This window comes from Salmo salar, chromosome ssa14, assembly GCF_905237065.1.
Source record: "Salmo salar chromosome ssa14, Ssal_v3.1, whole genome shotgun sequence".
Classification (NCBI taxonomy): Eukaryota; Metazoa; Chordata; class Actinopteri; order Salmoniformes; family Salmonidae; genus Salmo; species Salmo salar.
The window spans coordinates 83,990,033-84,017,203 of record NC_059455.1 but is presented as its reverse complement, the minus strand read 5'-3'; the positions used below and the strand labels follow the sequence as shown (position 1 = coordinate 84,017,203).

The window sequence follows — 27,171 nt, the reverse complement described above, 5'->3', positions numbered from 1 at the left end:
TAATATTGTCACCCATCAGACTATCACTTGTGAAGGACACATTTTCGCTTGTGAAAGATGCATTTTTCACTTGTGAAGGACGCATTTTCACTTGTGAAGGACGCATTTTCACTTGTGAAGGATGTATTTTCACTTGTGAAGGACGCTTTTTCACTTGTGAAGGATGTATTTTCACTTGTGAAGGACGCTTTTTCACTTCTGAAGGATGTATTTTCACTTGTGAAGGACGCTTTTTCACTTCTGAAGGATGTATTTTCACTTGTGAATGATGCCCAGCTTGTGTGCATTAGGCAGGAAAAAGTGCATACCTTTATATTTTTTACTTTCTCAAGTCATAGTGTCACACTTCATGTAGCCTAGCCCATATCACAACTAAAGTGGCCAAATAATGACTTCAAGTTAAGCACATTAATCCGCTTTACAACTGGTGTAGAGCCTGGCATACATAGGTGGAGCGTGAGTTTCAAGTTTGGGGAAGGTAATTTTCCCCATAAAAATGCACCTGTATAATAAAGCATTACATGCATAATCGCATGTTGGGTCACTTTTGAGAATGGTGTTTTTCCGCTAATTGATTGCATTTTGGAACATTCGCGCTAATAGCCTACTGCCGTGTGCGCATTGCTGTGCTTATAATGTGAATAAATAGCCTAACAGTTTATCCACATTTTAAGCTAAACGTTCTGCTATGTTGCATCAGCCTCATTGCCTTTAAAAGGTTTTTTGATGCTAGTGGTTGTATTCATTTGGGATCTATCGCATCCTACAACTGTCCCAGAGTATGTTGTTTGGAATATTTATTTATTTCACAGAAGGACAAGTTGACCAATAGAATAGGTCAATTTTTGTACTATGGGGGATAGTAGATTGACATAGGCTCGTGCTTTTGCTGGTCGTTAGGCCTACTCATCTTGTTGGCTGACGAAAAGTAAATGTGGACAGTTCTTCCAACATCTTCAATATGCACCTGCTCTGTGAAGGGAGTAAGTAGTACACAGCGTTGTACGAGATCTTCAGTTTCTTGGCAATTTCTCGCATGTAATAGCCTTCATTTCTCAGAACAAGAGTAGACTGACGAGTTTCAGAAGAAGGTACTTTGTTTCTGGACATTTTGAGCCTGTAATCGTACCCACAAATGCTGATGCTCCAGATACTTAACTAGTCTAAAGAAGGCCAGTTTTATTGATTCTTTAAATCAGGACAACAGTTTTCAGCTGTGCTAACATAATTGCAAAAGGGTTTTCTAATGATCAATTAGCCTTTTAAAATGATCAACTTGGATTAGCTAACACAACGTGCCATTGGAACAGAGGAGTGGTGGTTGCTGATAATGGGCCTCTGTACGCCTATGTAGATATTCCATAAAAAATCAACTGTTGAGAACCCAAAATATAAGCTTGTTTTTCTCTAATGTTTGTAAACATTGTAAGTGTAAACAAACACTGTATATCCTCATAACATGGTTAAAACAATAATTTTGATATTCTTGCATCCATAGCTCTGTCTATGAATTTGAGTGGTTATATTTCTCCTGGCCCATCCCTCAGCTTTTTACCAAAACAGAGGCGGGGCGACCATTTTGTTATTGTTAAACAGCTGCATATTATGAAGATCTCACCAACAAAAAGGTAAACAATAGGCCTATAGCAAATGCAGCATATGGCATTAATTTTTCACATGTAAATAGCACTTTTCAGAAGTTCTCAAAGCATGCCATTACATGAAGACAGAATGAATTTTTCAGCTCGAATCAATGAGCCCAATCAGTCCTCCATGACAACAAAACCATTTAACAACAGAGTAGGGCTGGCTAATCTAATAAGTCATTTGTTCTGGGGTCATGCTCAGGTAAAACAATTTGGCTAATCTATACTTCCATATTCCAAGTCCTGTTCTTGAAGATCAAGGGGTATAACATTTATTGGAATGACTGGAATTCTGATAGACTTTGGTTTTGAATGTAAAGATATAATTTAATCGTATTATTATATGTAGTAGAAAGCGATGGGTTAGAAGAAGCCTACATAACCAACCCATAAAGTAACATTTAACATCCATATATTGCCAGCTATGTCAACTTTAACATTGATTTATCCTGCAATAGAGGTCATTTAATTGGTAACATACCTTTTTGTCTTCTTCTAATGCCTCTTAAGGGGAAAGTAATCTAAAAGTAACTGAATAATCAGATTACGTTACTGAGTTTGGGTAATCCAAAAGTTACGTTACTGATTACAATTTTGGACAGGTAACTAGCAACTGTAACGGATTACATTTAGAAAGTAACCTACCTAACTCTGCTTTAAATGCCTGGATTCATTTGGCTTTTCATCTAGTAAAATTTGCTGCACACTATTGAAGTAGAGAATCATATTTCGAGACCCATGTGTGTCTGACAAGAGCTGATAATCAGCTGAGGGGACACGCTGTACCAAAATGAATGGATGGTGGAAATCATGGCAATTAGATGATAGCTTCTCAGTATGAATGAGTAGTATTGCTGTTATTCGTTGCCAACTGCATTCATTTTTACTAAACAGTACATTGTAAATAGTATGTAGTACACAGTATAGAGTTTTAGAAAGTAGAATGCTAGCCAGATTTCAGACACGGCCGTTATGAGTAGGAGTGGATTATGAACATGAATTTGTTGCCACAGAGGGTTGTAGGGTTCCTCATGTCCTTACTGAGCCTACAGTATTCTACAGCATTAACATAGAAAACTTAGTGATCAGAGTTGACACAAACCGATATCAGTAAGGACAGTGGAATGAATCAAGACTTAAGCCTCCAGTACTTTGTGGTGAGTCAGGCTGACATTGTAATTCCCAACATATTTCAGACGAGGCCAAACTATAATTTAAAATGATGCAAGTACTTAACCCTGCGATCCTAATATTTATCTTCATAATCGTAGACAATTAACAGAGTAAGGCTGAAAATAGCGATGGATCTGGCCATTATCTTTGGAGAACAAGCTAGTTTGATGTTGTGTTTCCATTTTAATCATCGAAGGCCAAACTGAAATGTCTATGTAACTGCGAAACAGGAAGTGCCATATGGTCTCCCATCCACAGACGTGGATACAGAAAACACAAATAGAAACCACCATTTGCAATCCGAGAGCCCACAGATTATTCTTCATGCTTTGAAACCACAAGCGATGTATTATCATGAAGGCTTTATGACACAAACTGCTCTCCCAAGTGGATGAGACATACTCAGGGTATTGTTCTGTGTCCATCAGCATCATAGTCCGGGGAGCTTATCTAGCTGCACTTGATAATTAGAAATGACGCTATGAACTTCCCAGTGAAAACTAGCTGCCATAGCACTGATAAATGGTTGTTCAGATAAATGGAGGTAAAAAAACAAGTCTGATTATATATGTATCTGGAGCCGCTGAGCTCACAAATGTAGCTGTCGATGGTAAGATCAAAGCCTGACAGTCAGGACATCTTGTTTTTCAATCTGCTTCTTTGAACGTGTGAGAGAGAGAGCGCGCGAGAGAGAGTGAGAGTGTGTGAGAGTGTGTGAGAGAGCGAGACTGTGTGAGAGAGCGAGACTGTGTGAGAGAGCGAGACTGTGTGAGAGAGCGAGAGCGCGCGAGAGAGAGCGAGAGCGCGCGAGAGAGAGCGAGAGCGCGCGAGAGAGAGCGAGAGCGCGCGAGAGAGAGCGAGAGCGCGCGAGAGAGAGCGAGAGCGCGCGAGAGAGAGCGAGCGTGAGAGAGAGCGAGCGTGTGAAAGAGAGAGCGTGTGAAAGAGAGAGCGTGTGTGAGAGAGCGTGTGAGAGAGGGAGCGTGTGAGAGAGGGAGCGTGTGAGAGAGGGAGCGTGTGAGAGAGCGAGCGTGTGAGAGAGCGAGCGTGTGAGAGAGCGAGCGTGTGAGAACGCGAGCGTGTGAGAGAGCGAGCGTATGAGAGAGCGAGCGTGTGAGAACGCGAGCGTGTGAGAGAGAGAGAGCGTGTGAGAGAGAGAGAGCGTGTGAGAGAGAGAGAGCGGGTGAGAGAGAGAGAGCGGGTGAGAGAGAGAGCGGGTGAGAGAGAGAGAGCGGGTGAGAGAGCGTGTGAGAGAGCGGGTGAGAGAGAGCGGGTGAGAGAGAGCGGGTGAGAGAGAGCGGGTGAGAGCGAGCGTGTGAGAGCGAGCGCGTGAGAGAGAGTGTGAGAGAGAGTGTGAGAGAGAGAGTGTGAGCGAGTGAGAGTGTGTGAGAGAGTGAGTGTGTGAGAGTGAGAGTGTGAGTGTGTGAAAGAGTGAGAGCGTGTGAGTGTGAGAGAGAGCGCGTGTGAGAGAGCGCGAGTGAGAGAGCGCAAGAGTGAGCGTGTGAGAGAGCGAGCGCGTGAGAGAGAGCGCGTGAGAGAGCGAGCGAGAGAGCGCATTAGATAGCGAGAGCGCGAGAGCGAGTGCGTGTGAGAGAGCGAGCGTGTGCGAGAGCGAGCGTGTGAGAGAGCGCGTGTGAGAGAGCGCGTGAGAGAGCGCGTGAGAGAGAGCGCGTGAGAGAGAGCGCGTGAGAGAGCGAGAGCGTGTGAGAGAGTGTGAGAGAGAGCGAGCGTGAGAGAGCGAGCGTGTGAGAGAGCGAGTGTGTGAGAGAGTGTGAGAGAGAGCGAGCGTGAGAGAGAGCGAGCGAGAGAGAGCGTGTGAGCGAGAGAGAGCGGGTGAGCGAGAGAGCGGGTGAGAGAGAGAGCGGGTGAGAGAGAGAGCGGGTGAGAGAGAGAGCGGGTGAGCGAGAGAGCGGGTGAGAGAGAGAGCGGGTGAGAGAGAGAGAGAGAGGGTGAGAGAGAGAGAGCGTGTGAGAGAGAGCGTGTGAGCGAGTGTGAGTGTGTGAGAGAGTGAGTGCGTGAGAGAGTGAGAGCATGTGAGAGCGTGTGAAAGAGCGTGTGAGAGAGCGTGTGAGAGAGCGCGAGTGAGAGCGCGAGTGAGAGCGCGAGTGAGAGAGCGTGAGAGTGAGCGTGTGAGAGCGAGCGAGAGAGCGCGTGAGAGAGCGAGCGAGCGAGCGCATGAGAGAGCGAGCGAGAGAGCGCGTGAGAGAGAGAGCGAGAGAGAGCGAGAGAGCGCGAGAGAGCGCATTAGAGAGCGAGAGCGCGAGAGAGCGGGTGCGTGAGAGAGCGAGCGTGTGAGCGAGCGAGCGTGTGAGAGAGCGAGCGTGTGAGAGAGCGAGCGTGTGAGAGAGCGAGCGTGTGAGAGAGCGAGCGTGTGAGAGAGCACGTGTGAGAGAGTGAGAGCGTGTGAGAGAGCGAGAGCGTGTGAGAGCGTGTGAGAGAGAGAGAGCGTGTGAGAGAGAGAGAGCGTGTAAGAGAGAGAGCGTGTAAGAGAGAGAGAGCGTGTAAGAGAGTGAGAGAGCGAGCGTGTGAGAGAGCGAGCGTGTGAAAGAGCGAGCGTGTGAGAGAGTGTGAGAGAGCGAGCGTGTGAGAGCGAGCGTGTGAGAGCGAGCGCGTGAGAGCGAGCGCGTGAGAGAGCGAGCGCGTGAGAGAGCGAGCGCGTGAGAGAGCGTGTGAGCGAGAGAGAGCGTGCGAGCGAGTGAGAGTGCGTGTGTGAGCGAGCGTGAGAGAGTGAGTGTGTGAGAGTGCGTGAGAGCGAGAGTGTGAGAGAGCGCGCGCGTGTGAGAGAGCGCGCGTGTGAGAGAGCGCGCGTGTGAGAGAGAGCGCGTGAGAGAGAGTGCGCGTGTGAGAGAGCGCGAGTGAGAGAGCGAGAGCGCGTGAGAGAGCGAGAGCGCGTGAGAGAGCGCGTGAGAGAGCGCGTGAGAGAGCGCGTGAGAGAGCGAGAGCGCGTGAGAGAGCGAGAGCGCGTGAGAGAGCGCGTGAGAGAGCGAGAGCGCGTGAGAGAGCGAGCGTGAGAGAGAGAGAGAGCGTGTGAGAGAGAGAGAGAGCGTGTGAGAGAGAGAGAGAGCGTGTGAGAGAGAGAGCGTGTGAGAGCGTGAAAGAGAGTGTGAGAGAGAGCGAGCGTGAGAGAGCGAGCGTGTGAGCGAGAGCGTGTGAGCGAGAGCGTGTGAGCAAGAGCGTGTGAGCGAGAGCGTGTGAGAGAGCGTGAGAGAGAGAGCGTGTGAGAGAGAGCGTGTGAGAGAGAGCGTGTGAGAGAGCGTGTGAGAGAGAGCGAGCGTGTGAGCGAGTGAGAGTGCGTGTGAGCGAGTGAGAGTGCGTGAGAATGTGAGTGTGTGTGTGAGAGTGATAGAGCGAGCGTGTGAGAGAGCGAGAGCGCGAGAGAGCGAGCGCGTGAGAGAGCGAGCGCGTGAGAGAGCGCGCGCGTGAGAGAGCGTGCGAGAGAGCGAGAGCGTGTGAGAGTGTGAGAGAGAGCGAGCGTGAGAGAGAGTGAGCGCGTGAGAGAGCGAGCGCGAGAGAGAGCGTGTGAGCGAGAGCGAGCGAGAGAGCGAGCGTGAGAGAGCGAGCGTGAGAGCGAGCGTGAGAGCGAGCGTGTGAGAGAGCGAGCGTGTGAGAGAGCGAGCGTGTGAGAGCGCGTGTGAGAGAGCGTGTGAGAGAGCGAGAGCGTGTGAGAGAGCGAGAGCGTGTGAGAGAGCGAGAGCGTGTGAGAGAGAGCGTGAGAGAGCGAGAGCGTGAGAGCGTGTAAGAGAGTGTGAGAGAGCGAGCGAGCGTGTGAGAGAGTGTGAGAGAGAGCGAGCGTGTGAGAGAGCGAGCGCGTGAGAGAGCGTGTGAGCGAGAGAGCGTGTGAGCGAGAGAGAGCGTGCGAGCGAGTGAGAGTGCATGTGAGCGAGCGTGAGAGAGCGAGCGTGTGAGAGTGCGTGAGAGTGAGAGTGTCACCTCATGGAGTTGCAATGATCATGAGAACGGTGAGGAATCAGCCCAGAACTACACGGGAGGATCTTGTCAATGATCTCAAGGCAGCTGGGACCATAGTCACCAAGAAAACAATTGGTAACACACTACGCAGTGAAGGACTGAAATCCTGCAGCGCCCGCAAGGTCCCCCTGCTCAAGAAAGCACATATACATGCCCGTCTGAAGTTTGCCAATGAACATCTGAATGATTCAGAGGACAACTGGGTGAAAGTGTTGTGGTCAGATGAGACCAAAATGGAGCTCTTTGGCATCAACTCAACTCGCCGTGTTTGGAGGAGGAGGAATGCTGCCGATGACCCCAAGAATACCCTCCCCACCGTCAAACATGGAGGTGGAAACATTATGCTTTGGGGGTGATTTTCTGCTAAGGGGACAGGACAACTTCACCGCATCAAAGGGATAATGGACGGGGCCATGTACCGTCAAATCTTGGGTGAGAACCTCCTTGCCTCAGCCAGGGCATTGAAAATGGGTCGTGGATGGGCATTCCAGCATGACAATGACCCAAAACACATGGCCAAGGCAACAAAGGAGTGGCTCAAGAAGAAGCACATTAAGGTCCTGGAGTGGCCTAGCCAGTCTCCAGACCTTAATCCCATAGAAAATCTGTGGAGGGAGCTGAAGGTTTGAGTTGCCAAACGTCAGCCTCAAAGCCTTAATGTCTTCGAGAAGATCTGCAAAGAGGAGTGGGACAAAATCCCTCCTGCGATGTGTGCAAACCTGGTGGCCAACTACAAGAAACGTCTGACCTCTGTGATTGCCAACAAGGGTTTTGCCACCAAGTACTAAGTCATGTTTTGCAGAGGGGTCAAATACTTATTTCCCTCATTAAAATGCAAATCAATTTATAACATTTTTGACATGCGTTTTTCTGGATTTTTTTGTTTTTATTCTGTCTCTCACTGTTCAAATAAACCTACCATTAAAATTATAGACTAATAATTTCTTTGTCAGTGGGCAAACGTACAAAATCAGCAGGGGATCAAATACTTTTCCCCCTCACTGTAGGTTGGTATTGCTATAGGCACTACCCAGACATACCTGTGGTGTAGCTTGTAAAAAGCTTACATTCCCCCCCATTTTGTTTTGTAAATCAGACCGCAGCACGTGTGGAAACACACATGGACTCAGACCCACCCACTGACAATGATTACTGGCCTTGGGACGGCTCATGTGGCATCATTTAATCATCTATATTTACACCGCCGCAATTCAACCGACGGTCTGCAGAACAGGCCCGGAGTCTTGGCCTTGGCTCGGTGCTGGGCGGAGTTATTTTGAACTGCTTGCTGAATCAGGCTGGCCAACCCTGCTGAAGAAAACAACTATTATTTTGGGGCTCCGTCTGAGTGGAGGCGTCATGATTTGTTGTGTGAACAGTTGACTTTGAGGCGCTGCCTGAGGAATTTTGGGGGCGAGCCGTTTGAAAGCCATCTGTCATGCTTGTTGCTGGAACGGATGGAGCATTGGAGCGGCTGTCCATCCCTGGCTCATGCCACGGCCCTTGGCCCACACCTGGGGAGAGGGGAGGGACGTCTGCATTACTCTCCTGGATTCACGCTGCAGTGGAGCCATCACTGAGCCAGGTGGAACGCCAAACCAGAAAGAACACAAAATGGAGTCTCAGTTTCACCACCGGCTATGGGGCTACAGTATGAACACTAAAGGCAACTGAGGACTGAGGGGGAAAAAAACAAATTACTCAACTTGTTGGTTGAAACTAATTGAGGAAACAGTCTCAGGCCTTGGTAAAAAAAAAAGGTTTCCCAGAAAGCCTTGGAGTGTAAGAAGTAGACTCTGTTCTTCCACTCCACAACAAAAATTAAACAACATTTAGGGCTTCATAATTTCCTAATCACCCTTTTGACAAAGGACGTTTAGTATGAGGAAGAAATGTGATCTTTTAGCATCTCTGAAACCCTTTGAGGCCCTGAAACTATTCTCCTCCGTATTCCACCCGTGGAGAATTAAAAAATGTGTGGGGACGCCCGGTAGCTTGGCAATTAATGTCAAGTGTATCTCGCCACCAGTTCCTTCATCCGCTGGTAATATCACAAATTCACTTATCACTCGATGAATGTCAAAAGGAATTAGAGCTATCATTTGCTCTGTGAGACAGCCCACCATCATCACTGGCAGTTCGTCCTCTGAAAGTGGCGGATGGATCTGCTTACCCTTTAGTGTGATATCGTCTCACTGTTTATTACAAAATACCCAGATTCCATTCTGCCTGATGAACTTTCCAGGAATCCCACAGAGCCAGAGCCTATTTGCTGCTCTGCTGGAGAGGGAGAATTTAAATCAGCTGGATTTAAAAAAAGAGAACGGAATACGCTGTTATTTTAATGAGGAGGATAGGGGGAAAGAACAAAGTATTTAAATCACTGAAATGCAAATCATCTTCTCATCACAACTGTAGCAGTGAGTCATTCAACAGAAGTCTGGGTTAACTTAAGGACAACAGTCTCTCAGAGGTGTTGAGCCACGGGTCCTAGAGGACTAGCTGCCCTGTTTCAGGGCTGTCTGTACTCTATGACCTAGTGAACGGCTATCAATATGTATGACAAACTAGCAAAACTCTCAACTCATCATTTAGACGGACAGAGTGTGTGCGTGTGTGTACTGCAGACTGGCTCATCTATACCAATGCAACCTGTTATATCCTTACTATATCTGCGACCACCAAAAATTCTACTTACTCCACCATAACTAAACACTTCTCCTCCATAAATAACTGTTACGACGACAGCACTATAATTCAAATCCTCCTTCCCAGCGCTCCTACAGTTAGCCCCTCTGACCTGGGGTCCATTGTCAGCATGACGGCAGCTAAATGAACTCCACATCAAACCACCTCATAATCACCATACACTGAGACTACACCCTGGGCGGCCATATTCAAACCGAAAGCGAGAAGACAGGCGGTAGGCAAATGTAGTCGCTAATGCAGTAACTCAGCACTGAGGAGGCGTGGTGAAACCGTTAGTCTGTGCCCCCCGAGAAGGGCCGGGCCGTGGAGCTGGCGGCGCCAAGCCTCAGTGTGGCGAAGCGCAACCCCACCACATGCTTAAGTTAACCACCGAGCTGTCAGACGAAGGAAAGAGATGTGTGAGTGAGATGAGAATCGAAAAATGTGTGTGTGTGTGTTCGCATGTGTCTTCGAGTTTATGCATGTGCACGTCTGTGTGTTTGTGCGTGCTCGTACACTCGCTCGCGAGCTGGGATTTGGAGAGCTCAGCACGCATTTGGCTGCCACATTCCTGGGGCCCATAGGGATGTCTCTCCAGGTCTCTAAGGAGGGGAAATAACCTTGGATAGATCTGATTCCTGTCACTGCCACAACCTCCAACCAGCCCCAGAGCCCCCATTCACCAACACTGAATATCAATACCACACCCCCTCCCTGTTGATTCAACCCTGGTGCTGAGCTGACGGGTAACAGCCTAACCTTCAAACCTTTATGGGCTGGTTTCCTGGACACAAAAAGAAACCTAGTCCAGGACTAATCTGTGTCTGGGAAAACACCCCTCAAAAATCTAACCCTGGTAAAGACATAAAAAGGTGTATGTTTGAAGTGGCTGATTCAATCACCTGATATGGTGGTTAACAAACCTTTCACAATTTGCGGCACCACACACACGGCTGCTGTTTATTCTGTCGGCAGCACAAATAAAGCTGTCCAAAGCCAGCTCAGTAGGTTGGTTAAGGAGCTGGACAGCATCATCACAGAGGGATAATCGCTGCCAGACAGACTCGAGAGACAGACTCGAGAGACAGACTCGAGAGAGAGAGAGAGAGAGAGAGAGAGAGAGAGAGACTAGAGAGAGAGAGAGAGAGAGAGAGACTAGAGAGAGAGAGAGAGAGAGAGAGAGAGAGAGAGAGAGAGAGAGAGAGAGAGAGAGACAGAGGGAGGGGGGTTTGATTGAAATGCTATGCTAGCTAGTGTTAGCCGCATCCAAGCCTTGCTGGAAGGCATAATGGGTGGCTGGGGACTGGGGTCAAACAAATTGAGCTCTATAAAGTGTCAGTGGAACAGCATGGCTGAATTTGAAGCCTGGTGCTCAGACTGGCAGTTTGGAAATTTGACCATCGTTTTACAAGGGAGTCAAGGCTTTGGAAAAGCTGTGTAGAACAAGGAGGAGGGATGGAGGGATAGAGGGGATAGAGGTATGGTAGGAAGGCCTAGGGCCAGGTTTCTGGACCCAGATTAAGTCTACTCCCGTACTAAAAAGCATGCCCAATGGAGTGCTTTTCAGTCGAGGAATAGGCATAGTCTGAGTCTGGGAGAAAGTTCCCTAGAGCCTAAGAGTTTTGCAAAAGGTGGTTTAGAAAGAAGTGATGAAACGGAGAGAAGGAGAGAAACAGAGGGGGCAGACTTAGGTCTCCTGAGAGGCTGGTGGGAGAGCAGCCAGTCTGGTGTTTTAGACATGGAGATTGAGATAGGTCTCAACGGGCTGACTGCCATTCATATTGGCATCAAAGTCATTATGAGAGAACGGATTTTTAAATAGAATCATGTCAAGGAAGCAAATGAGAGCTAAACCACAATGATTTCTCTGCAAATTGAAATGTGACGCGTAATTAACTTTATAATGCGTTTACAAATGAGGTCTCCCCCTCTATGTGTGTGCGCACGTGTGTTTGTGTGTTTATCCATTTGTGTGTGTGTGTGTGTGTGTGTGTGTTTATAAATCTCAATGTCCCTTTTTGTAATTATGCCAGGGGAGATTGTAAATGAATGGTAATAAAGTCAAAAGACTCACTGTAAATGAATGGACACTGCTTATGCAAACCCTGACCTTGATTCTTAATTATCACAATGTCGGTACACAGTACACATGCAAACATTATTAGTCATTTCATAAAATGATTAAAGTAGAGAGAGGGGGAGAGAGAGAGAGAGAGAGAGAGAGAGAGAGAGAGAGAGAGAACTTTTGGGGAAATAAAGCAGAGCATATCTCAAGCAATGAATGATTAATTGACCTGAACTAAAATAACGTTAGATTTCCGGGGAATGACTAAAAGCCTTTTCCAATATTTCTGAAAGTAAGAAAAGGGGAGTTGTATTGGAGAGAATGGATAGAGAATGAGTCGATAGAGAGACCAGAGAACTCTGTGTTTCTGTCGCCCGTTGAAGCGAGGATGTTTTAAATAGCTCTTAATCAAGCGGACTGGGTTGTCAAACGGCAGTCAAGCATCGATCAGAGGAAGAGGCGAAGCGAGAGAGTTTACACAGCCCAAAATCTGCCCAAGTTAAGCAGATCATTCATTATTAAGCAAGTGAAGAGTTTTTGTATGGGGGGGGGCAAGTATAGTGTCGAATTTAGTCAAGATAAAAATTATTTGCTATTTTGATACGTGAGGCTTATTTGATCTAAAAGAAGTTTAGAAATTCAAGACAGTCAATGCATATTCATAAGGCTAGGCATAGCATCTCACTCTCCATTGAATACTGGCGGTTGGATGTCAACACCCATCATTGAATATTTTTTACATTTATTATTCAAATAACGCAATGTATCCACCAACCCAAAAGAGAAGAAGGGAGTTTGACAGCCCGCCGTTCTGCTCTGTGGACAACGAATCCCATTGTTAGGGCAGAGACTCGAGCATCTCGTCATTATATCCAGTCTCTCTGGTTAGACACAAAGTGATATAATTATCTCTGTGTAAAAGGCCTCACACCACTTCGGTCTCCCGAGAATAGCAGATCTCACACCCCGTCTCTCTCCGTCTCCCTTGATCTGACATGTGTTTGTGCACTGATGCGGTTTTCACAGCCCTTATCACCCATCTGTCTGTTCCTCTCAGCGCTCCATGTCCACTATCGCCTCTGTCCAGGGTCATGTGATCTAACAGCCCTGACAGAGACATCCCTCCTCCCCACTGTAACCAGAGAACTGGGCTGTACTGGACCGTTTCTGTGTGTGCCAAAACGTGTGTTCTCACAGACGTTTTTCAGGGCTGACAGTTTTCATCTGCTAACAGTAACAATACTAGCTTCAGGCCTGATAAACTACTCAGCTACAACAGATTAATATAATGACAATTCATATGCATTTACTTCACTTTCCTTTCTGATCACCTTTTCTCACCCATAGTGTGTCTACAGCTAGGTTTCCATCCAAGTGGCGACAAGGTTTACGTGAATATTCTAATATCCAAATAATGAAAATATTTGAATTTTCCCACCAGTGGTAGGTTTCCACCAACAGACTTGTTGGGAATAAAAATCTGTGCGTGATGACGTAGTGCACACAACAAGTACTTTTAGCTCAAGTTTTCATGTACCAACAAAAAAAGTAAAGTTCAATGTGTTTCCATGGCATTTTCAACTCTACTGATGGTTTGGTCACAATCTGTTGCATTAAATAGCAAATGTACCTACTCTGATTTTGGCACATGCACTCTTGCTGACAGATCGCAGATAGTGTGGGTAGGCTGTGCTGGTAGACTATTTCACTACTGGTAGACTTTTTCACTACTGGTAGACTTTTTCACTACTGGTAGACTATTTTACTACAGGTAGACTGTTTTACGAGATTATTATGGATAAGAGTGGGATACTTTTTATTTGTCAAATGGCAGCCAAACATCGATCATCATGTCACCAGAATAATATCGATATTACTGGAAAGGAGCATCAAGTTCATGACCATGCACTTTCACCACCCTGTGAAGTTCATCATAACTTATTACATCTGTAGACTAATAAACTGAATGCTTTCCTGACGAGTCGTAGTGGGAGGACCACACACTATATCATCGCATGACTCCAAGTTAACTTTGATATCATGGTTATTATATCAATATTTGCGCAAAAAAGGCCACCACCATTTCTCGCATAATTAATTTTACACAAAAACATCCCACCAGGTCGAGTGAACAAATGATCTGTTGGCATTTATAAAATTGTACCGTTTCCATCACAGCTGTCGTGACTTTTATTTTTATATATGGTATGACTTTACCGTGTATGGAAACATGGTGTATGAGACGCACGGAATGAAGACTGAGAACTCACCCGTGACCTTTCATGACCGCTCACAGCCATCGACTAACTGATATACAGACCGATCTTCCACCATAACGCTTTGGTGACCGTTGACAACCTGTCACAAAGTGACTGTCCCCTTTCAGAATGTTCCCCCCACAGGACATAGTGGTTCCACTACGACTTCTTATAAGACATGTTCCGGAACTTTGGAGACCAGTAAGTCTTTCTTAAACCTCCTGCTTTGGGCTGGATGTGTCAATGTGTATTTCATACATGCATAATCTATGAGCAGAAATACTGTCTTACCTTAATTACCCATGAAATCCCTAGTTTGAAAGCGACTGTTTTCTGGAAGCTGTGTGGCAGGTAGCCTAGTGGTTAAAAGAGCATTGTGCCGAAAGGTCGATGATTCGAATCCCCAAGCCGACTAGGTGAAACATCTGTTGATGTGCCCTTGAGCAAGACACTTAACCCTAATTGCTCCTGTTAGTCGCTCTGGATAAGAGAGTCTGCTAAATGATTAAAATGTACAAATGTAAATCTGTGGCGCACATTTCCCAACATTTTCCCCCACGTGGGTCAGCCCCCTAGCAATTTGAGTTCTAGCCAACAAGCTTCAGCCCTTCACCATTTGAGTGACAGCTAGCAAGATGCACACACAGCAGAGCGAGAAAGAGAGAGCAATGACGTGGTGCACATATGTGACATAGAACGCAATTTTCGGGTACCACATTTGGCTAATGAGCGCTACTTTAAGAACTACTGGCTAAAGTATGCAAAAGTACCAGAGAATCTATTTAAAGTGAGAGATCATCAATGAGTGAACAACTCTGAGCTACTTTAAGAACTACTGGCTAAGTATACAAAAGTACCAGAGAATCTATTTAAAGTGAAAGATCATCAATGAGTGAACAACTCTGAGCTACTTTAGAGCCGTGAGGGCTGCTTCAAAGATGTGTTCCGACGGGAGAAGAAGATATGGAAATATCGAAACACGCAGCTACACGACATAAAAGACAAAAATGGCCTCCACTGAGTCTCATTCACCATTAGAAGCAATGTGTGAAAAGCTTCTGGTTTATGTTGATAATCTTCTGGTCACTTCCTCTTTTTCAGATGCCTTTTATCACATACAATGAGCAGCATAAAGAGATTGAATAAAAGCATAATTCATATTTTCTGAGGAAGCAGTCAACCCAAATGGTTCAGTTAAAGGTTGAATTGAAGGCTGGATTACATTGTACCATATGTGAAATTGAGGCCAATATGGGTATGGAGGCACAGACAGAGAAGGGAGGCCTGTAGCAAGGGACTGATCAGATCACTTATCTAAACAGCACACTCCCATGGCGTGGAAGCCGTGATAGGGAGAATATGTGTGTGGTGTTGGTGGGGGGGGGGCAAGGCCATACGGGGTGAGCAGCAAGCACTCTTGCTCCATTTCTTCTTAGACCACACACATAGGCAGGGCCAGAATGGAGGGAGAGATTTAGAGAGTAAAAAGATGGGCTAGAGAGAAACAAAGGTGCACTAGAATAAGTGAGTGAAGAGGTGGAGAGAGATAGAGAGAGGAGGCAGGGCGAGGTAGAGGAAAAAGAGGAGGGACGAGGCAGGGCGAGGTAGAGAGAGAGAAAGAGAGAGGAGGGGGGGCGAGTTGAAGAGAGAGAAAGAGAGGAGAGGGGCGAGGTAGAGAGAGAAAGAGAGGAGGGGGGCAAGATAGAGATAGAGAGAGGAGGCAGGGCGAGGTAGAGGAAAAAGAGGAGGGGCGAGGCAGAGAGAACAGAGAGCGAAAGAGAGAGGAGGCGAGGTAGAGAGAGAGAAAGAGAGAGGAGGGGGCGAGGTAGAGAGAGAAAGAGAGAGGAGGCAGGGCGAGGCAGAGGAAAAAGAGGAGGGGCGAGGCAGAGAGAGAGAAAGAGAGAGGAGAGGGGCGAGGTAGAGAGAGAGAAAGAGAGAGGAGGAGGGCGAGGTAGAGGGAAAAGAGGAGGGGCGAGGCAGAGAGAACAGAGAGAGAAAGAGAGGGGGGGGCGAGGTAGAGAGAGAAAAGGAGAGGATGTGGCGAGGTAGAGGGAACAGAGAGAGAAAGGGGGGGGCGAGGTAGAGGGAACAGAGAGAGAGAAAGAGGAGGGGGGCGAGGTAGAGGGAACAGAGAGAGAAAGAGAGAGGAGGGGGGCGAGGTAGAGGGAACAGAGAGAGAAAGAGAGAAGTGGGGGGGCGAGGCAGAGAGAGAGAAAGAGAGAGGAGGGGGGCAAGGCAGAGAGAGAGAAAGAGAGGAGGGGGGGGTGAGGTAGAGGGAACAGAGAGAGAGAAAGAGAGGAGGGGGGCGAGGTAGAGAGAGAGAGAGAGGTAGAGAGAGAGAGAGAGAGAGAGAGAGAGAGAGAGAAACAGAGAGAGAAAGGAGGGGGCGAGGTATGGGGAACAGAGAGAGAGAAAGGAGGGGGCGAGGTAGAGGGAACAGAGAGAGAGAAAGGAGGGGGCGAGGTAGAGGGAACAGAGAGAGAGAAAGAGGAGGGGGCGAGGTAGAGGGAACAGAGAGAGAAAGAGAGAGGAGGGGGGGGCGAGGTAGAGGGAACAGAGAGAGAAAGAGAGGGGGGGCGAGGCAGAGAGAGAAAGAGAGAGGAGGGGGGCAAGGCAGAGAGAGAGAAAGAGGAGGGGTGCGAGGTAGAGGGAACAGAGAGAGAGAGAGCAGGGGTTGCGAGGTAGAGGGAACAGAGAGAGAGAGAGAGAGAGAGAGAGAGAGAGAGAGAGAGAGGAGGGGGGGCGAGGAAGAGTGAACAGAGAGAGAAAGAGAGAGGAGGGGGCGAGGTAGAGAGAGAGAGAGGTAGAGAGAGAGAGAGAGAGAGAGAGAGAACAGAGAGAGAAAGGAGGGGGCGAGGTATGGGGAACAGAGAGAGAGAAAGGAGGGGGCGAGGTAGAGGGAAAAGAGAGAGAAAGAGAGGAGGGGGGGCGAGGTAGAGGGAACAGAGAGAGAGAAAGAGAGGAGGGGGGGGCGAGGTAGAGAGAGAGAGAGAGGTGAGAGAGAGAGAGAGAGAGAGAGAGAGAGAGAGAGAGAGAACAGAGAGAGAAAGGAGGGGGCGAGGTATGGGGAACAGAGAGAGAGAAAGGAGGGGGCGAGGTAGAGGGAACAGAGAGAGAGAAAGAGAGGAGGGGGGGCGAGGTAGAGGGAACAGAGAGAGAGAAAGAGAGGAGGGGGGGCGAGGTAGAGGGAACAGAGAGAGAGAAAGAGAGGAGGGGGGGCGAGGTAGAGGGAACAGAGAGAGAGAAAGAGAGGAGGGGGGGCGAGGTAGAGGGAACAGAGAGAGAGAAAGAGAGGAGGGGGGCGAGGTAGAGGGAACAGAGAGAGAGAAAGAGAGGAGGGGGGCGAGGTAGAGGGAACAGAGAGAGAGAAAGAGAGGAGGGGGGGCGAGGTAGAGGGAACAGAGAGAGAAAGAGAGGAGGGGGGGCGAGGTAGAGGGAACAGAGAGAGAAAGAGAGGAGGGGGGGGCGAGGTAGAGGGAACAGAGAGAGAGAAAGAGAGGAGGGGGGGCGAGGTAGAGGGAACAGAGAGAGAGAAAGAGAGGAGGGGGGGCGAGGTAGAGGGAACAGAGAGAGAGAAAGAGAGGAGGGGGGGCGAGGTAGAGGGAACAGAGAGAGAGAAAGAGAGGAGGGGGGCGAGGTAGAGGGAACAGAGAGAGAGAAAGAGAGGAGGGGGGGCGAGGTAGAGGGAACAGAGAGAGAAAGAGAGGAGGGGGGGGCGAGGTAGAGGGAACAGAGAGAGAGAAAGAGAGGAGGGGGGGCGAGGTAGAGGGAACAGAGAGAGAGAAAGAGAGGAGGGGGGGCGAGGTAGAGGGAACAGAGAGAGAAAGAGAGGAGGGGGGGCGAGGTAGAGGGAACAGAGAGAGAGAAAGAGAGGAGGGGGGGCGAGGTAGAGGGAACAGAGAGAGAAAGCGGATGGGGAAGAGTTAGAGAGACAGAGAGAGAGACAGAGAAAGAGTTATTTTCCTACCATTTGGATGAGGCTCTCCTGGATTCTGTTCAGTGTTGTTCTCAGTCGGCTGCTGATCAGACCCGGACCTGATGATTCATACTGCAGAACAGACACACACACACACACACACACGGTTAATACACACGCACCGTCCTGTCTACTCTACAATCTAACCACAAACTAATCCGAGGGATAGAATCACAGGAGGGGGCCCACCAGGGGATCTACAGTGAGGGGGAAAAGTATTTGATCCCCTGCTGATTTTGTACGTTTGCCCACTGACAAAGAAAGGATCAGTCTATAATTTTAATGGTAGGTTTATTTGAACAGTGAGAGACAGAATAACAACAACAAAAAATCCAGAAAAACACATGTCAAAAATGTTATAAATTGATTTGCATTTTAATGAGGGAAATAAGTATTTGACCCCTCTGCAAAACATGACTTAGTACTTGGTGGCAAAACCCTTGTTGGCAATCACAGAGGTCAGACGTTTCTTGTAGTTGGCCACCAGGTTTGCACACATCGCAGGAGGGATTTTGTCCCACTCCTCTTTGCAGATCTTCTCGAAGACATTAAGGCTTTGAGGCTGACGTTTGGCAACTCAAACCTTCAGCTCCCTCCACAGATTTTCTATGGGATTAAGGTCTGGAGACTGGCTAGGCCACTCCACTCCAATGTGCTTCTTCTTGAGCCACTCCTTTGTTGCCTTGGCCGTGTGTTTTGGGTCATTGTCATGCTGGAATACCCATCCACGACCCATTTTCAATGCCCTGGCTGAGGGAAGGAGGTTCTCACCCAAGATTTGACGGTACATGGCCCCGTCCATCGTCCTTTTGATGCGGTGAAGTTGTCCTGTCCCCTTAGCAGAAAAACACCCCAAAGCATAATGTTTCCACCTCCATGTTTGACGGTGGAGATGGTGTTCATGGGGTCATAGGCAGCATTCCTCCTCCTCCAAACACAGCGAGTTGAGTTGATGCCAAAGAGCTCCATTTTGGTCTCATCTGACCACAACACTTTCACCAGTTGTCCTCTGAGTCATTCAGATGTTCATTGGCAAACTTCAGACGGGCATGCATATGTGCTTTCTTGAGCAGAGGGACCTTGCGGGCGCTGCAGGATTTCAGTCCTTCACGGCTGATTACCAATTGTTTTCTTGGTGACTATGGTCCCAGCTGCCTTGAGATCATTGACAAGATCCTCCCGTGTAGTTCTGGGCTGATTCCTCACCGTTCTCATGATCATTGCAACTCCACGAGGTGAGATCTTGCATGGAGCCCCAGGCCGAGGGAGATTGACAGTTCTTCTGTGTTTCTTCCATTTGTGAATAATCGCACCAAATGTTGTCACCTTCTCACCAAGCTGCTTGGCGATGGTCTTGTAGCCCATTCCAGCCTTGTGTAGGTCTACAATCTTGTCCCTGACATCCTTGGAGAGCTCTTTGGTCTTGGCCATGGTGGAGAGTTTGGAATCTGATTGATTGATTGCTTCTGTGGAGAGGTGTCTTTTATACAGGTAACAAGCTGAGATTAGGAGCACTCCCTTTAAGAGTGAGCTCCTAATCTCAGCTCGTTACCTGTATAAAAGACACCTGGGAGCCAGAAATCTTTCTGATTGAGAGGGGGTCAAATTCTTATTTCCCTCATTAAAATGCAAATCAATTTATAACATTTTTGACATGCGTTTTTCTGGATTTTTTGTTGTTGTTATTCTGTCTCTCACTGTTCAAATAAACCTACCATTAAAATTATAGACTGATCATTTCTTTGTCAGTGGGCAAACGCACAAAATCAGCAGGGGATCAAATACTTTTTCCCTCACTGTACACTGCATTGGGTACTATAAGTAGGCTATACAGAATTGGGAGTCTCGTTATTGGACATAGATTGTATAATTTTTAACTGCAGCTACATTTAGGCAAGAGGTTTGAGAGAGAAAGAGAAAGAGAGAGAGAAAGAAAGAGAGAGAGAAAGAAAGAAAAAGAGAGAGAAAGAGATATGGTTCTTGTCAGTTTGGGAGAATTGTGGATGACTCACATTCCTCACATTACCATGACAGAGTAGGGGCCTGTAGCTAGACTCACCACATTACCATGACAGAGTAGGGGCCTGCTGCTAACTCCATTACCATGACAGAGTAGGGGCCTGCTGCTAACCCCATTACCATGACAGAGTAGGGGCCTGTAGCTAGACTCACCACATTATCATGACAGAGTAGGGGCCAGTAGCTAGACTCACCACATTACCATGACAGAGTAGGGGCCTGCTGCTAACCGCATTATCATGACAAAGTAGGGGACTGCTGCTAACCCCATTATCGTGACAGAGTAGGGGCCTGTAGCTCGACTCACCACATTATCATGACAGAGTAGGGGCCTGCTGTTAACCACATTACCGTGACAGAGTAGGGGCCTGTAGCTCGACTCACCACATTATCATGACAGAGTAGGGGCCTGTAGCTCGACTCACCACATTACCATGACAGAGAAGGGGCCTGCTGCGAACCCCATTATCATGACAGAGTAGGGGCCTGTAGCTCGACTCACCACATTACCATGACGGAGAAGGGGCCTGCTGCTAACCCCATTATCATGACAGAGTAGGGGCCTGTAGCTAGACTCACCACATTATCATGACAGAGTAGGGGCCTGTAGCTAGACTCACAACATTATCATGACAAAGCAGGGGCCTGCTGCTACTCTCACCACATTGTCATGACAGAGTAGGGGCCTGCTGCTAACCCCATTAACATGACAGAGTAGGGGCCTGTAGCTTAAGTCACCACATCATCATGACAGAGTAGGGGCCTGTAGCTAGACTCACCACATTACCATGACAGAGTAGGGGCCTGCTGCTAACCCCATTACCATGACAGAGTAGGGGCCGGTAGCTAACCACATTACCATGACAGAGTAGGGGCCTGCTGCTAACCCCATTATCATGACAGAGTAGGGGCCTGTAGCTAGACTCACCACATTATCATGACAGAGTAGGGGCCTGCTGTTAACCACATTACCATGACAGAGTAGGGGCCGGTAGCTAACCACATTACCATGACAGAGTAGGGGCCTGCTGCTAACCCCATTACCATGACAGAGTAGGGGCCGGTAGCTAACCACATTACCATGACAGAGTAGGGGCCTGCTGCTAACCCCATTATCATGACAGAGTAGGGGCCGGTAGCTAACCACATTACCATGACAGAGTAGGGGCCTGCTGCTAACCCCATTATCATGACAGAGTAGGGGCCTGTAGCTAGACTCACCATATTACCATGACAGAGTAGGGGCCTGCTGCTAACCCCATTACCATGACAGAGTAGGGGCCGGTAGCTAACCCCATTACCATGACAGAGTAGGGGCCTGCTGCTAACCCCATTACCATGACAGAGTAGGGGCCTGCTGCTAACCCCATTACCATGACAGAGTAGGGGCCGGTAGCTAACCACATTACCATGACAGAGTAGGGGCCTGCTGCTAACCCCATTACCATGACAGAGTAGGGGCCTGCTGCTAACCCCATTACCATGACAGAGTAGGGGCCGGTAGCTAACCACATTACCATGACAGAGTAGGGGCCTGCTGCTAACCCCATTATCATGACAGAGTAGGGGCCTGTAGCTAGACTCACCATATTACCATGACAGAGTAGGGGCCTGCTGCTAACCCCATTACCATGACAGAGTAGGGGCCGGTAGCTAACCCCATTACCATGACAGAGTAGGGGCCTGCTGCTAACCCCATTACCATGACAGAGTAGGGGCCGGTAGCTAACCACATTACCATGACAGAGTAGGGGCCTGCTGCTAACCCCATTACCATGACAGAGTAGGGGCCTGCTGCTAACCCCATTACCATGACAGAGTAGGGGCCGGTAGCTAACCACATTACTATGACAGAGTAGGGGCCTGCTGCTAACCCCATTACCATGACAGAGTAGGGGCCTGCTGCTAACCCCATTACCATGACAGAGTAGGGGCCGGTAGCTAACCACATTACCATGACAGAGTAGGGGCCGGTAGCTAACCCCATTACCATGACAGAGTAGGGGCCGGTAGCTAACCACATTACCATGACAGAGTAGGGGCCTGCTGCTAACCCCATTACCATGACAGAGTAGGGGCCTGCTGCTAACCCCATTACCATGACAGAGTAGGGGCCGGTAGCTAACCACATTACCATGACAGAGTAGGGGCCGGTAGCTAACCACATTACCATGACAGAGTAGGGGCCTGCTGCTAACCCCATTACCATGACAGAGTAGGGGCCTGCTGCTAACCACATTACCATGACAGAGTAGGGGCCTGCTGCTAACCCCATTACCATGACAGAGTAGGGGCCTGCTGCTAACCCCATTACCATGACAGAGTAGGGGCCGGTAGCTAACCACATTACCAGCAAAGGTGTTGTTTTGATGAACTGAGGCGAAAGTAACAATAGATAAGGAAATTGGTTGCATCACCCAAAAAACTTCCAGGGCAAGGGAGAGAAAATGGTTCTCAAAAGCAGTTCTATTATAGTAACCCAGTCTGTAGACAGAACAGTTGACACATCACACTTCATGATTGAAGCCTGGGCTCAGCAATGATCTTGGTTTTTCCACCAGGCACTCACAGTCAATTCAAAGGAAGGTCATGGTTTTGGAATCTAAAGCTTAAGGTCAAATTTCTAATTCGAGTTCTGTGACTGGTGGCATTGTGAAAAAGGCCAAAAGTTTCTCCAGGTCAGGTCACGTAGTCAGGAAATACTACTGAACCCAGGCCTGAGCAGAGGACAGAGAGAGAGAGAGAGAGAGAGAGAGAGAGAGAGAGAGAGAGAGAGAGAGAGAGCTAGGCGGGGCTAACAGAGGGTGAGGAGGAGCATGATGATGATCTATCTATGCAGCACACTGCAGTTGATGAAGGATGAGTCTGTCCACTACTCTACTAGTGATGGGGCCGGAGCCCCAGTCTTACCCAGCAGAAAGGGGCAACAGGCCTGGCCGGACCAGCCTCCCTGCCCCCCTGGCCGCCGGGCACACACAGGCTAGGGGCAGGCTTGGGAGCAGCAAGGACAACAGAAAACAAACAAAGCAAAAACCAACGGTGCAAATTAAACAATGAACTAGAGGAGCAACATAAAGCAAACAAAAGCAAAAATGTTTATTTTTTTTTTTTTTTTGTATTTGGAGGACCAGATGATTGAGTGTTGGAAAAAGGGTTGAGAGAGCTGTTTGAGTGTCCTTCCTTCACTTATTTTAAGGGAATGACGTGTGTGTGTGTGTGTGTGTGTGTGTGTGTGTGTGTGTGTGTGAGAGAGAGAGAGAGAGAGGCAGAGTAGGTTTGCATATTGTATAAACATCATCAGCCTCTTTGAGCCCTGTAGCCAGATGGCCGTAGAGGGGAAAATAAAAACAGAATCTCCTATTGTTAAGATAATAGATTGGCTGCCTGGGCAGTTATCAGTTATCTCTCTCTGGAATGAGTGAAGGAGGGAGGGAGGAGGGGAGGGAAAGCATTTCATCTGGATAAGGTATTTCCCCTCTTCCCCCGTTGAGTTATGAACTCTGGACAAGAAACCGTGAATGTCTGCAGCTAATGCATCTTAGCATATGTGCGTGAGAGTCAATATCGCAGCAGTATATAAATTGCACTTTTACCCCTTCGAATACTAATGGTCGCTCATTACTCAAGGAATGGGGGGCTATATCAACTCATGGTATAATAAGCTATCCATAGGTCACAATAACAGCCTATACGTGCATAGCAATTTTCGAGGGGGGTTGTAAATATTCATAAAGCATTAGCATTTGAGTGTGGGTGTCTTTAAATGAGAGCCATATTGAACTGGAAACTAACGAGGCAGAGCAGAGTGAGAGGCAGGAAGAGAGACAGTGGGAGAGAAAGTGAGAAATGGAGGATGAAACAGAGATGGAAAGACAGAGAGAGAGGAGGAACGAAAAGGAGAGAGGAAAACGAAAGGAAGAAAGATGGGGAGACAGAAAGAAACAGAGAAGAGAAAGAGAGAGGAGAAGAGAAAGACAGACAGGCCAATAGAAGGTAAAAAGGGAACGGAGCCCTGTCTAGGTGCCATGCGACTGTTCTCCTGTCCTAATCACCAGTACGCTCCCTGGACCGGCTGTGGAGAAGCCAGTCAGGACCCAGGAAGCAGAGCAGCAGCAGAGCCTCATCCACTCTGGCATGTGACAGCCATTTTGTTGACATCATTAGCAGCTCCCCTGGGGTTTACCAGTCACACAGTTGCAAGCACACCAAGCTCTTTGTTTAGCCACTAAAATAGCCTCAGAGTTTTAACGTGACAACGAAACAATGTTGTTTTGTGATGATACCAGTATCACAATATTTTTTCCATGGCAAAAAAAGCAGACGAAACTCTTTGGTCCTTTAAAAACATGGTGTATGTAAAATATGGTGTGCTATAGCTTGGAAAATAAACACGTGACTGGATGACACTATAATGTTTCCAACATTAGGGCTGTTTTCCTAAAGAAAGTTTTGTTTCTTTTCCCCTATAATAACTGGTATCGCAATACTGGTTTCGTCCCAGTCCCATTGAAGAAAACTTGTCCTGTCACTCTGCGCGCCCTGTCACTCTGCCCGCCCTGTCACTCTGCCCGCCCTGTCACTCTGCCCGCCCTGTCACTCTGCCCGCCCTGTCACTCTGCCCGCCCTGTCACTCTGCCCGCCCCTGTCACTCTGCCCGCCCTGTCACTCTGCGGGCCCTGTCACTCTGCGGGCCCTGTCACTCTGCCCGCCCTGTCACTCTGCCCGCCCTGTCACTCTGCCCGCCCTGTCACTCTGCCCGCCCTGTCACTCTGCCCGCCCTGTCACTCTGCCCGCCCTGTCACTCTGCCCGCCCTGTCACTCTGCCCGCCCTGTCACTCTGCGGGCCCTGTCACTCTGCGGGCCCTGTCCGTTAGAAGAGACTAACGGTGAGAGGAAGAGAAGTGTCACCTGAAGGGATACAGTACTGAAGCCTAATACAGACCAATTAGCACCTCAGTGTCCCTCATCTTAGTGAATCGACCAGTTAGCACCTCAGTGTCCCTCATCTTAGTGAATCGACCAGTTAGCACTTCAGTGTCCCTCATCTTAGTGAATCGACCAGTTAGCACCTCAGTGTCCCTCATCTTAGTGAATCGACCAGTTAGCACTTCAGTGTCCCTCATCTTAGTGAATCAACCAGTTAGCACCTCAGTGTCCCTTATCTTAGTGAATCGACCAGTTAGCACCTCAGTGTCCCTTATCTTAGTGAATCGACCAGTTAGCACCTCAGTGTCCCTCATCTTAGTGAATCGACCAGTTAGCACTTCAGTGTCCCTTATCTTAGTGAATCGACCAGTTAGCACCTCAGTGTCCCTCATCTTAGTGAATCGACCAGTTAGCACCTCAGTGTCCCTTATCTTAGTGAATCGACCAGTTAGCACTTCAGTGTCCCTTATCTTAGTGAATCGACCAGTTAGCACTTCAGTGTCCCTTATCTTAGTGAATCGACCAGTTAGCACTTCAGTGTCCCTTATCTTAGTGAATCGACCAGTTAGCACCTCAGTGTCCCTTATCTTAGTGAATCGACCAGTTAGCACCTCAGTGTCCCTTATCTTAGTGAACAGTTGGGAAACATCTGTAACAACGCAATGTTTTCAAGGAGGGTGACTTGTGCTGAAAACCCTTATACATTTCAACTCCATTAGAAGCACTAAAACAGCTCTCAGACATTGGATCAACAGAAGGGAAAAGCAATCTCAGGTCATTTCAGCAACAGCCCCATGACCATTTCCCATGAGTGATGTGTGTACGAAAGGTGGAACCCAGAAGCAGTGCCCACATAGAGATAATTCATTGGTAAATAATATATAAAATAGCATATGAGAATGATAGAACACATTGTGGACACTAATGAACATAACGTAAGCCTGTCAAGTTCAGTAATATGTCTCCCCCCTGGGCCGGTTTCTCGGACACAGATTAAGCCTAGTCCTGAACTAAAAAGCATGCTCAATTAATAATCTCAATTGAAATAGCTTAATAGTCAAGGCTTAATCTGGGCGCCATTAGGTCCTTTTCCGTACCATATCATTGCGGCCGAAGAAGGTGTAGACAGCATACAGGTAGTAATCAAACAGCTGGGAAACACAGTGGATGACATCAAAGGCTATTGGTTTCAGAATGTTCATCATCTGTATGTACTTCCCTGTATGGGAGAGATTAGAAATGGCATTTATATTATTACACGTCATTATATGTTAAATGACAAAACAGTTTATATCAGTTGAACAATTACCAACAGAAATGCAAAACAAAAATGCTCAAAGCTCAAAAACTCCTGGGGATGGAATATTAGATACTTGGAAATTCAGCGTTTTTCTTTCATATCCCTGATCGGAAAAAGTGACAAAAGCAACATATTCAATAGTGAAATCTTTTTTTAGGATGTGAACAGAACAAATCTAAATGTTTGAATCTAACATTTCATCAAATATCCTCTGGCCCATTAACAGTACATGGTCAGATTAGTGATGCAGCGATATGACATTTCTGGCCGATACTGATATCCAATATTTTCCTTGCCAAAAAACCCGATAACGATATTAAACATTTTTGTGGCCTTTTAAGCATTCTACTACAGTTAAATAGTTAACACACGGACGCAGCGGTCTAAAGCACTGCATCTCAGTGCAAGAGGCGTCGCTACAGTCCCTGGTTCGAATCCAGGCTGTATCACATCCGGCAGTGATTGGGAGTCCCATAGGGCGGCACACAATTGGCCCAGCGTCGTCCGGGCCTTCATTGTAAATAAGAATATGTTCTTAACTGACTTGCTTAGTTAAATAAAGGTTACACACACACACACACACACACACACACACACACACACACACACACACACACACACACACACACGCGCTGTGCTGTTTCGTTAATTTGTTCAGTCGTTTCATTCTCAACCAGGATTTCTACGGAACGCCGTTTGGGTCTTTGAGTGGCAAAAAATATACGTCAAATAACACTATTTGACGTGTGAAATAAGCTTCTTAACCAATCAAGACCTGAATATGACTGCACGTCACATAATAATTTAACGAGTTCATACATTTTTTAAGTAGTTATTACACATTGATTACACTATCACTCGTATTCCATATGTCACAACGATTCATCGATACGTCTGCTATGATGCTGGTAAAGTTGTCTCGCGCACCTACAGTGCTGGTCATAAAAAAAGCTAGTTAGCTGATGGATGCAAACAATGTTCTTCCCCAAACATAGCAAAATGACTGTTTCAGTAGCTATACTTACCTAGCTAACTATATAGCTAGGTGTCATCATCTAAAATAACCCTAATTTATAAAACAGTTCTTATTTTATTATTTTATTAATTTACGGACATATTCAATCAAGCCTTATCCCAGTCTGCTGTTCCCACAT

The 27,171-nt window shown here is 47.7% G+C and overlaps 1 protein-coding gene across 2 annotated transcripts in view; it reads right to left on the bottom strand.

The window, feature by feature from the left end:
* vps50 (VPS50 EARP/GARPII complex subunit) overlaps window positions 1-27,171 on the bottom strand; it is a 260,494-nt gene that overhangs the window by 46,127 nt on the left and 187,196 nt on the right. Inside the window, exons 21-23 of one of the 2 annotated variants that reach the window (XM_045694895.1) lie at window positions 25,815-25,936; window positions 22,702-22,782; window positions 17,764-17,844 (exon numbers count right to left, since the gene is read on the bottom strand). In XM_045694895.1, coding sequence (XP_045550851.1) covers window positions 17,764-17,844; window positions 22,702-22,782; window positions 25,815-25,936 — 284 coding nt within the window. The remainder of the gene's footprint in view (window positions 1-17,763; window positions 17,845-22,701; window positions 22,783-25,814; window positions 25,937-27,171) is intronic. The other variant, XM_045694896.1, reaches the window with a different exon arrangement.